Source organism: Coturnix japonica, chromosome 3 (assembly GCF_001577835.2).
Source record: "Coturnix japonica isolate 7356 chromosome 3, Coturnix japonica 2.1, whole genome shotgun sequence".
NCBI classification, from domain to species: domain Eukaryota; kingdom Metazoa; phylum Chordata; class Aves; order Galliformes; family Phasianidae; genus Coturnix; species Coturnix japonica.
Genome location: NC_029518.1, coordinates 23,627,685 through 23,640,027, shown reverse-complemented (window position 1 = coordinate 23,640,027; position 12,343 = coordinate 23,627,685). Strand labels below are relative to the sequence as shown.

The 12,343-nt window shown below is 36.2% G+C and overlaps 1 protein-coding gene across 3 annotated transcripts in view; it reads right to left on the bottom strand.

Annotated features, from left to right (window-relative positions):
• The window catches only part of PRKCE (protein kinase C epsilon), a 253,844-nt gene that overhangs the window by 20,045 nt on the left and 221,456 nt on the right, over window positions 1–12,343 (bottom strand). For all 3 annotated transcript variants that reach the window (XM_032443307.1, XM_015857526.2, XM_015857525.2), the window contains exons 12-14: window positions 7,020–7,158; window positions 4,423–4,611; window positions 316–462 (exon numbers count right to left, since the gene is read on the bottom strand). In XM_032443307.1, the coding sequence (XP_032299198.1) occupies window positions 316–462; window positions 4,423–4,611; window positions 7,020–7,158 (475 nt within the window). The remainder of the gene's footprint in view (window positions 1–315; window positions 463–4,422; window positions 4,612–7,019; window positions 7,159–12,343) is intronic.

Genomic DNA, 12,343 nt, shown 5'->3' with positions numbered 1-12,343 from the left:
ACACAGAAAGTTTATATCCAATTGAAATAATCTTTTCTGACCAAGACATCTTTAGAAATATGGGAAAATAATTAAAAGAGGGCATTTACCTCTCCCATGGTTTCTGTGACTGAACATGAACATCTTCCTGTGTGTTGAATCTATCCTTAGCACTTACCTTTGCAGAAGAAATGAGAAGGCAATATTTTCTGCTTGTTTTTATGCTACTACTTCAACCCTCAAATGTTGCATCAAGTAATTTCATGCCTTAAAAAAGACAGCGACTAGAATAGTCAAACCATGTTTTCTATGAATGTTATTCAAGCTGCTACTTACAATCCGAGGTTTGAAGGGTGGCTTGATTTTCCTTTGTTCTAGAAGAACCCAGTCAATTTCCTTGAAAAACGGATGCTGCTTAATCGCATCTTCCCCATTTTGTGATGCCACACAGCCAAGTCGTTTATTTGGATTTTTTGTCATGAACTACAGGGTGGGGGAAGGAGAAGAGGAAAATGTTAAAACACAAATGACAATGGCTGGAAACCATTTACAATTTAATTAGTAATTACTGTTCTTGGGGTTTAGTTTTTAGAGATAACCTCCTTTCAGAATGTTACTTTTCCTGGAAGAGCAACAAGGACACTTCTCCAAATTTCAGAGGCTACAGTCAAACTGGAAGACTTGGAAGCTCTGAAAATAAAGTTTCCTATAGGAAAATCTTTCTGTTAAATTCTGTGACCTCCTGGCTGGGAGTGCTACAGGAGAAGATTCTTATTCCACCTTTGGCCCAAAAATATAAAAGAAACAAAGAAAATATTAAAACCTCAATTAAACCTCCTGTTTATAAAAGGTGTTTAGGATAGCTCTTATTTTATCATGTTTGCACTGCCTTAACAACTAAGTTTGGAGACAGAGGCTAAATATTATTCTCGTTTTTTATTTTCTTTGGATACATAGGCTTCATATAGATCCAATTCCTTTCAAGCAAACACATGAAAGGTCCTTTATGAACTTCTAGAATTTCTTTATCATATGAATAAGAATAGCATCCATAGCTATGAAAATTACAGGAGTTCTGCCTGTACATTTCAATAAAAATACATGGAATATATTGAGAAACACCACAACATTCTGATCCAAATATGAGCCTTTGGTCTTGCATTCAACTGATCTGCAATTTCTTTTGCAAGTGGACAAGTGCTATCTAAATTACAGCCCATATTTTCTAAGGGCAGGAGAAGCAAAGGTTTTGAAAGGATTAGTACACTTTGGTGAGGTCTCTTGGAAAACAACCAAAAGCATTCCTGCACTCCTCTGCTTTATTTCACCTCCAAGAGCCTCTGGTTACAAGAGAGAGCAGGCCAGGAACCATCAGCCATGCATTTTGCAGAAGCAGAACATGGAAATTACAGGGTATGCTTTTTGTACTCTGTAATCCAGGTATCAAAGAAGTAAAACCTGATCCTACATACATCTTTGTTTTAAGCTGCAGGCAGGGAAAACATCATGTCATATTTAACAAGTCCAGAACATGATAATATTACTATGTAATACAGTTTATCACTGTACTTCACAAACTTGGAAATGAATGATGAGGGAGAAAAAATAAATTAGGAGCAAATACTTAAAACAAGTGTCATGCACAAATATGATACAATAATCTCAGAGTTCTGAAGAGGACATTTAATTCCATAAATTTCATACTCTCTGATAAATATTGTTCTTTTTCCGCTTTTATTGCCATTTCTTAAGCACAAGCTGGCATTTAGTTCCTGTTTATCAACAGCACCAACAAGGATGCTACTGTCAGTGCCCTGACAGCTGCTAGCTGTATTGATGAGATGGTTGCCAGTAGGGCTTATTATACTTACAACACTTACAGTCACAGCCATACGTGCTGCCTATACTATGGCAGGAACTTCTTGTTTAAGTGAGAGCGCTGAAGTTCAGAGCTCCTACTGACTAAATGACAATGGGAAAAAAGGTTGCTCAAATATCCATGTAACTTGGGGCCTGAATCAAGGATAAGCAGGTTCCCAAAACTTTGCTTTGAAATAAGCAGCAGTGTTTAATAGCAGAGTTTTGCCTCTGTAGCCAGAGATCTATGTCATCTGCATACTCAGAGGGCATACACTGTACACACAACCTTTCTCAATCACTTGCAAAGAAGCTAATTTCAATGAGGAATTGTTTTCCTTACCGGACAGGAAAGAATTTTAAATAGCAATTCCTGTCAATTCACAGAAACAGAGCTAATAAGATTCCTGGGATTTCATAGGATAAGCAACATTCTGCCGTGCAATACTGAGTTGTAAAATTATCCTTGTTAGGATTTTGTTAGAATAAGTGAGAAAACTGTTTCTTCATAAAAGAGGAAAACATTTTTACTTGATGTAAGAGAAAATCATTATGTTAAATTCTCCTTACAGCTTGTTTGGAGGAGTGAAAAAATACATGGTTTCTAAAGAATAAAACTGTCTCGAAGCACAATGTGAGGAAATGAAGTGTTCCAAAGCTAATCCCTTGCTAGCATTCAGCAGTAAAATACATAGACGCCTCTTTCTTTCCTCTGCTTTTCCTGTTCTTCATTTAATAGAATGTGGACAAGGATCACATGCAGAGCACAAATTTCAGGAGTGTTTCACACCACAGCTGCATAAGCTGCAGGTTGTTAAATGTAAGGAAATGTATTCTTTTTAGTGTTACATTACATTCTATCACTTTATGCTAGTCAAATCATCTTGTCCAATTAAGAGTAATCTCTTATTATGGTGCAAATCTATTTTATGGATGTCACTCTCTTTTTACAGTTTAAAATGGCATTAAGGATTAACTTTAGACAAAAAGATGCAAAAAAACAAGCAGACTGTACCAAAATATAAACCACCATGTCTACTATTAACATACAGACTCAGTAAAATAGACTAATGAAAATGTATAGCAATGTAAACTTTGAAAGAAATGTATAGTGTTGGATGCCTTTACAGTCATATTCACAAAAATACATTGCTTACACCTACAGCCTAGTTCCGTGCCTCTATTTTTGTCTGGTTAATGAATAACATGTGCAACATTAACAACTGGACATCTCACTACATGCACCACAAAGAGTGAGACCGTAACTACCAAGCCTGTTTTTCTTTTTCCTCTGTCAAACAAAAACCTTCTTCTAGATACAGTGATTCTTGCACTACACACTAGTCAAGGGTTATCAGAAAACTTGCCCCCTCCAGTGAATGTTTCCACAATTCAGAATAACAGATGGACTGGTTAATGTTGACTCACAGAAAGAGCCTTTGGATTGAAAGACAAAGGAACACACCTTACAGAATGTGAAACAAAATAGTACAGAAAATCTCTGAAATTCTCTTCAATAGCCTAGAATAATCCTGAAAATCAGTCTGAATTCCTGTAGTTCAATTCCATACATCCTAGTTGTGGGACCGATAATAACTAAAGTCTTTGGGAATAAAAAGAGACACATGAAAGTATCATGTCAGCTAATAAAATGACATCAGAGAGGTGTCTGGGGGGAAAGGGAGAACATGTATAAAGGTTAGCTTTAATAAATCCACCATGTTTTCACTACCATGAATGGACCAAAAGAGATACTCCAGCAAACAATTCAGACAGATTAACTTGGATTTCTGGTCTGAATCATTCTCTAGAGCTCCCTCTCCACCTAGCCCACTATGGTCTCTCAGGATAAGACTGAAGGTATCTTTATTAAAAGATTACAAAGTGCTACCTGTCCACTGGTGTAAAAATCAGAATATGTTCAAGTTTTCTATATAATTTCAAAAGATAATCCTGTATGAATGTAACTCAAAATATAACTCTGTAGGACTTCACATTACCAGCCGCCCCGTTCATTGAAAATTTCCTTTATTCCAGGCAAAAACTGGGGCAAAACAACTGCCCGAGAGTAAGACTACTTAATCTAAGTGTTATGTGAATTAAAAAGCAGAACATGCAGCTGTAAATAAAAAGCTTTCAACCCATCTTGATAATGTAGGAACAAAGGCATCAGGATGGCAAATTCCCCATTGGGTTAAATCAAAACACTGAGTCTGTTTCTTTACACAGTGCTTTCCCAGCTCTGGAGAATATGCAGCATATGAAGTGTCAAAGTGATAGCACGGTTCTAGTTGGTTGGGTTTTCCCTGAAACATGAATCTGCAGTACACAGATTTATGCAGTGTACAACTGCGTGGAATACAAACATTCTGTTCCTTTCCCACAAGCGGTGTAATTTATCCCAGGCCCCATTATCCTAACAGTGGCACTTTGAACTGTGCTTGAACTCCCAGTGGTGACTGTTCTCAACAACTTGCAGCAAATTCAATTTTAATCAAGGGTAAAAAAACCAACAACAACAACAACAAAAAAAAAAGCAACAAAGAAAACCATGAAGAGAAGGAAAACAAGTAATGGAAGACTCACTGCTTTTAGAATGCTGACGGCTTCTTTACTGAGCCAGACTGGATATAAGACATCATCATGAAGGATGGATTCAAAGAGATCATCTTCATTGTCAGCTTCAAAGGGGGGTTGCCCAGCCATCATTTCATACATGAGAACACCCAGAGCCCACCAATCTACTGAAGGGCCATATTCTAATTCCTGGAGGATCTGGTACAGAAAAAGAGATCCGGTTGAATAGTTAGTTTAGACAATACAATCAAATGCAAATTTACTGCTTAAACATGCTAGACTTCTTTTTTTACCCCAGGGCACATGTAGGACTAAAACCCACACTGATGTCGCTAAAGAGCAGGCATGATCTCTTACCAATACAATTTGCACTAACAGCTATGTGTCAATGTGTAGTTATTCTCAGAAGTATTAACTGAGTTTAGTAGTCCCGTGAGTAAAAAAGTATGCTCGTCAGCAAAAGAGCTGTATATCCTTCCAAACTGTTTAAAGCAGGTCACGCTATAAGGGAAGAAAGATCACATAAACAAAATGGATCGGTGGAAAATGTGAAACATCTCCTTGTCCCTATCTTGAATAAAACAAACGTAACCAACTTGTAATGTTGTACAGAGATCATCCAAGAGATTTATTTGCATGCTTTAGGTAGGGCTGAAGGAAGCTAAAAGCAGTTTTTGCTCAAGTTCTTTTTACAGCACTGAAATGCTGCGCAATACATGGTTCTAGGACTCACTTCAACTGTGTTTGCTTTTAAGAAAAAAAAACAAAACTGGCAACAATTTTTTAGGTGGCACAAGTTCAACCTTGTAGCAAATACTTTTAGTAGGGAGTAGTTATTTAGCATGATGGATTTTTATTGTCTTAATGTTACAGAACTATTGTACAAGGAACAAGTTTTTGGCTCCTTTCCACTGAAAAGAAGCTTGACGTTTGGCTGCAGCATTTCAGCATGACAGGAGACTGGGGAAAGAAGGGGAGGTGACTGTTTAAGGTGAAGGTGACTGGCTTAAAATTGTTGGAGTGGCAGCAACTCCTTCACCTTCTTAAAGAACATTAGTATTTCAGCCAGAAGCCTTGTGGTGAACTTCATTAGCTTAATGTTGTTTTGGAAGAATGATTGTAAAGTAACGTATAAAACCAAATTTAGTTGGACGTATCTAAGTAGCTTCTGACTGGATTTTTAGTTGATTGGATATTAATTTTATACACATTAATTACAGAAAACAAAACTCTTTGCAAGTGTACTTTCTGAGTGGTTTGGGTACACTCTGTAAATCAGATATTGCTAAAGAAAAGGGAATCGAAACATAGTACTGTGGTGCAAGAGAAATAGAATCAAGAGGTATTCTGTAATCAAGATGACAATATGGGAAGCCTAAACTATTGAATTCTGCAAGATGAGGATTTAATATAAAAGATCCTGGGATCTTGTTATTGCTTTGTTTTTAGCAACATTTTAAAAAGAACCTGCCAAATGACACAATTAGTATACTAAATCAGAAAAGAATTCATATAAAACCAAATCCATCACACTGGCATTTATTTTCTTTTATCTCCAGAGTTCTTTTCAAATGCCACAAAACATGTTCATAGATGTCATGATAGTTACAGGGTGACTCACACCTTAACAGTTGTGCTTCCAGAGCTTGACAGCCAAGAACTCTAACAATATTTCTAATTTATTATCACCAGCAAATAATAAACTAATATTTTTCCCTGCTGTAAGTTTATGGCTGATGAAAGACAAGTTAATGAAGCTTTTAAACTAGGTAACCACACTGAAACTTTGGCAAAAAGATGCATGGATTACTAACCAAACTGAGCAGACAAAATCTGTCTAGCAGGGAAACCGTGCAACATCAACTCATTTGAGGCACTCAAAAATGCAACTCATAATATTAAAATTTAGTATATGTGAAATAAGTACAAATATCAGCAACTTCTTTTACCCAACAAATGCCTATAAATGAATTAGGGTATTACCAACTGTGTGCAGCATTGTGTATGAGAGGCTTTTACTTCTTTATGAAGGTATCTCTATTTTCTCATCATTCATGTGATAAGAAGTACTGAAAAAGTAGTGTCTTTCACTCATGAACACTTTAAAGAAAGGAAAAAAATACATTCCCACAAAACATTATGGAAAATGACACCAAACCTATGGTCTCTTCTGTATGAACATCCTCTTTTAATTCTTATGAACAATTAATAACATTATTTATAACTATTAAAGACTAGTGCTGATAGTAGTCAGTTGCTTGCAGCTTCTTAAGGGCTTCTGTGAAAGCTTGAAGTGTTTTCACAATGATGCTGTGTCAGAAATGAGATTGTGGAGAAAAATACTATTAAATTCAGGGAATAAATACCAAAAAATCCATGCTTTGACTCTCTATGAACATGGAATACTGTTTCTAGAGGAATACTGTTTGTAGAGGAAACAATTTGTGCAGGATTATCCCAGAAAATCTGTGGCGCAGTCTAGCCTGCTTAGTATACTACTTTCATCTACATGTAAGAAGTGCCTAAAAAAGAAGTGCCTACACATGTTATATAGTCCATCTGATGGATTATACTATCTGTGTTCTTAGCACCATGCAAAAAAGTACCTCTGGAGCTATATAGTCAGGTGTGCCACAGAAGGTTGTGGTGGTCACTCCATTCAGAATCCCTTCTTTGCACATTCCAAAGTCAGCCAGTTTACAGTGGCCTTCTGCATCCAGAAGAATATTGTCCAGTTTCAGGTCCCTGAAATATAAAGGCCCGGAATTATGTCAACTTTCAAATTTTGAGCATACACTCATGAATTTGAACACAAACTATAAAACACACCGAACAGATGGTTCCACAAACAACACTGAGTATTTGGCCTTTGTGTATGCATGAAAAATAAGTGGCAGCACTTACTGAATAGACCTCAATAATGGCAATAAAGAAGCAGGTACTGACAAACATTTTGCAAGACAACACCTTTACTCTCTCTTCAGCTGCATGGAAGCACAACTGTATTAAAAACAGAATCAGAAATGTTTGGAAAAGATCACATTCTCTTGATTGCTATGAATCCAAGATTCTATGTGAAACAGGTTAATGATATCTAATAAAGCCACTCTCACTTTTTTATCAATATAGTGTAAGGAGTACCAATTTAGCCATATTTATCAAATGGGCTGAATTAATAGTTACTTTTCAACATGGATTACTTTGCATTGGATCCTTAATATCAACAAATTCTGTCTGAGTGAGGGACTAGAAACCTTTACTTTGCTCTGAAGACTTTTTTTTCAGAGAAATGTCTCCCTTCCAGTCCCTAGAATACAGAACCACAATTATACTGGAATCATTAAGACAAATAATTTAATAGCCTTTCTAAGGCTGCACTATTTGAGATACATCCAATTTGCATTCTGAAATTTCTCCAGAGATGCTCTTTTCTCTCTATCACCCCAATTTCAACAGGTAAAATAAATTATTTTTTTATTGATTTCGCCTTTTTTTTTTTTTTTAATGCTTGTTTAATATTTTTGTGTATGCCAGCCTGCCTGTATCTTTTACTATGTCATATGACAGCAAAAAAATATGGTATTTCTGGTATACAGCAGGCTTAATATTCAAGGTATTTGTAATGACTGCACATATATACAGTGCATCAGACACTTCTGGGAAACACTTGATGACAATGTTGTAGAAATTAGTTGTGCTGTATACATACTACTAAGTTTGTGCATTTGCAAGAAATTTGAGATGGCCAAAGTCAGATTTACCTCACTAACTGCAAATCCACTGTCTCTCATGTAAGCTAGCCTTATCAAATATGGTTTATGAAGCTGAAAAATACATGGGCTCATTGCAATCAATACCCTCTACACCTGACTTTGCTCTTTCCACATCAGTTACACTACTTTTGTATACATTCATCTGGTCACACCCATGAGGCCCCCAGACCACATTTATCGTTTTTAAGGTCAACCTTTTTATGAGGTCCCTAACAATCCAAGATCTAACTGTTTATAACATAATCACCTACATCTAATCATTTCACCCATCAATCACCTCTTGCTATCCCTTTATTTGCTTAAAGATTTGTGTAAGTAACAGAAACCAGAAATAAAAACTTGACAGTAGAGAAAGAGAATAAACAACCTGAACAAAAAGAAAAACATGAAGAACCTAAATATATACTTACCTATAAAGACCAAAAGTGAAATTTTAAGCCTACCTACAGGAGGTTAAAATGTAAGTTGGGAGTCTGCCAAAATGATAAATTTATAGCTAGTCTATGAGAATATCACACACTGAAAACCTTTTAAAAACAATTTTGTTAATTTGTAGCTGACATTTTTTTTTAGAAGGTAAATTTTTAAAAAGAAAGTGTAATAACTCAAGAAATGTACAAAAGTAGGTAACGTGCCATTCAATGCCTCAGAGAAGAAAAAAGGAAGACTAAATCAAAACACTCGAAGATGAGGAAACAAATGAAAAAAGAGTCCTCAAGGAAGCATTTTTTTTAAGTGCTTGTGAAAAAAGTTTAGTTTAAGACCTTTATGTCTCCACAATTGAAACCTAGCTCCCCTGTCATCTCCAAAATTAAGAGCTATCCATCTCCAGAATGTAAATTTGTTGCCTATACAGAATAATCCATTTGGATCCATTCTGTCTTTTGCTTGGTCCCTGGTATTAGTACCAGCTGTCTGCCTTTAAATCAGAGCTTACCAAATAATACAGTGTCAGATAGCTCCGTGACAAGGATCTATTACATTCTTCTTTTTCTCATTTTGCATACTCTTTGTAGGAACTAAGAAAGTAATCTGCGTCTGACAAAATGAGCTCCTATAACCTGAGTAACTACTTGCAACTGCAAACAACCTAACCAGTTAAGCTAGGAAAATGCGAGGTTGTTTGAATGTATTAATGATACATTAAGCTACTTTTCTCCTTTGTTTGTTTGCCAAGATACTTTGTACAGCCTGTTCAGTTGACTTGAGCAGTCAATTGCATAAGTTAAGCATTGTTTTTTTTTAATCATTTCTTTTTCTCAGAAAATGTTAAAAAGAAATTTAAGCCTTGATTTTTGTTTCTGGGCATTTGCCAGCATCACAATCACCTCAGAAACAGGAATGATTGGCAGGATCTCAAGAGATAATCAGGATTATAACAATGCGGTTTGTGCATGTCAGAACAGAAGAACAGGCTCACAGCAGGTAACCTGCAAGACAGCATCCATAATGCTCATTCATTCCTCTACATGCCAGTGTCATGAGACACCAAGTGTTCTTGCTTCCCAGAAATGCTGCAGTGGTGAGGATTTCACAGAACTGGGTTCTTCAAGTCTGACTCCAAACAGTAGCCGGTGAGATAACCACCTTGTGTGTGTGGCATGTGTCACATGTGTCATTTAGATAACAGGTAATGTTCTTGTTGAAAGTAAGGCAATTAAACAGTCAAGATAGGCTTTGACCAGAATGTCTGCCAAACATTACTAACAGTAGCCTTTGAATCAGGTAAACATTAGTAACTAAATAAAACCATATTTGAAGAACAGGATCAAGTAGCTAAGAAACATGATCACATGTTGGTTTAAGCAATCATTTTACAATGAAACATCTCCACAGCATCTACTTCTACTCTAGTTGCTGAGAAATTAACAATATACATTTCAGCACGTAGGTCAGCATGAAGGTGAAAAAACAGTACCTAGTGATAATAACTGCATCAGAAACAGGTATATTTCTTTGTAGGATGAAAATGAAGTGAAGGACAGCACCGTACTAAACATCTATAGAACATCAAAGCAGCACAAGTCAAAAGTATGTAGTTACTGAACAACTGTCAAAGAAACAGATCCTTCATATTTTTTTTTGTTTGTGTAACTTCCAGCTACAATAAACGCTTTCAATACTGTATTTGAAATCTTTGCCACTGCCATTGTTTCCCTGCATGGGAAAATTGCATCCTTTCTGCAGGCGTTGAATAGACAGGCTATTCACAGAAGGAACCACTGAAGGTAAAAAGGAAATATCCCCATAACACACAGAGAGCCAAAGAATCATTTTCCAGTAGTATAGTTATTGAAATTCATAACTGAAGGCAACATCCTCATTAAATCAATTAAAAATTTCAATTAGTAAGATGAAATTTTTTTTCTATGTTAATTAATGTAAGACTTCTACATTCCTAGAGTTTTAAACTTACTCAGCAGTATCCAAGTTGTATCTGAGACAGAGATGCTCTCTTGCATCTAGAGGTCCCTCCTGTACCCAGCACTAAATTTCTCTTTGCTGTATTTTAAGTTAGTTAATGTTGCATTTTCAACATAAGTTTCAGTCAAAAGCAGTAAATACCATAGAACATTTGTATCACGCTGTCTGAAATGGTATTTTCTGAATAACTTCTACATTCACACCATACTCCTTTTTAAATGTGTTCCTTCCACGATTCCCACCTGGAAATGCAATAATCCTTCAATGAGCCTTAGGCAGAGATGGGATATAGTGTTACAATGCTGCCTCTTGATTTAGCCAAATTCCAAGGACTCGATTTAGTCAAACTTTGTGCTGGATCCCAAAGGCATTCCTACATTCCCATGGCCGGAAGGGCAGTAATTTTTTTTATCAGGTAAGAAAAGTCATGAATGGAGCTGGCTTCTGCCTCAGAAACTTGCAGTTGCATCAGATAATAAGCAGTCTTCTCCTTTTGAAAAACTTCAGATTTTAAAAGACATTTGTGTTGAAAACACAGACTGCTCAAAGGTTTTTATGAAAGCAGCATGTGAACAGCTGAGGGCTTTGAGCTCAGTCTGCTGTCCTATTCCTGAAGCTGAGCGGTTTGGTCTCTCTGGGCCTCCAACTGTGCATGTGAGTGCCCTGACATTTTGGCTACTAGCAGTTCAGTGAGGGATTCACTTCTTTTCTTCTCCAATTTGTTTAAATACATCATTTCCTTTCTTTTTTTTTTTTTTCATCTCAAAGATTTTAGCTGAAAAAAAAAATCCTGAGAATGACAGGATGAATCTGTATTCCCACTGACTGTGTCACTCACTGCTAAAAAAACCTTTATGTTGAGCAATTGCTAAATATGCAATGTGACACAACCTGTCCTCACTGACACCTCCCTGATCCCACTGAGGACAATAGAGTCCTTAGGTTTAGCCAAGGACTAACTCAAGCTGAGGCGTACTACTGTGTGAAGTACAATGCTTTGTGTTCTTATTTTCATATCTCAAATAACATAAGATTGCATACTGTAACAATAACTTAGGTGGAGCACAAACAAGCAGTGCCTACTTATGTAGGTCTATAATCCGTTTAAACAAAAAAATACTAAATCATTATTTGATAAATCCACTTGATGAAAGATGGTGAAAGGATGGCGTGAAGCTAGAAAAGCTTGTCAGATCAAGTTCAGAAAAATGAATTCTGAAAAAATGCTAGCAAAACCTTAGTAAATTTATCAGAAGACATACTAATTAAGTTTTCATATTTGGATCAGGTAAAAATTTGTCTTTGGAACTCAAATGAAGTGGTGACTTTCCACAATGGCCTTAGTAGATATGATGACAAAGTCATTATCGTTTTGATGGTGGAATATGAATTGTGCAAACATGAAGAAAATAAAAGAATACTTTGTTTTAAAGTATGTTCCTGTGGCTAAGTGAAAAGGCAGATTCCCCCCCCCCCCTTCTCTACTTCCTTCAAGTGAAGTTTTCTTACACAGAATAGAAAAACATTCAGCCAACAAATGCATCACTACCCATGTAGCATGGGTAGCAGTCTTTATTAACTATCATCTCAGCAATACAGCCTCGCAAATCTTAATAGCACAGAAGAAAATATATTACTGCCTTGCACATGGTAGGAATGACAGAATAAAAGACATAATCACAATTCATTCCATTTCTTTTAAGAATTTATCTAAATCATGCAAGTAACTAGAG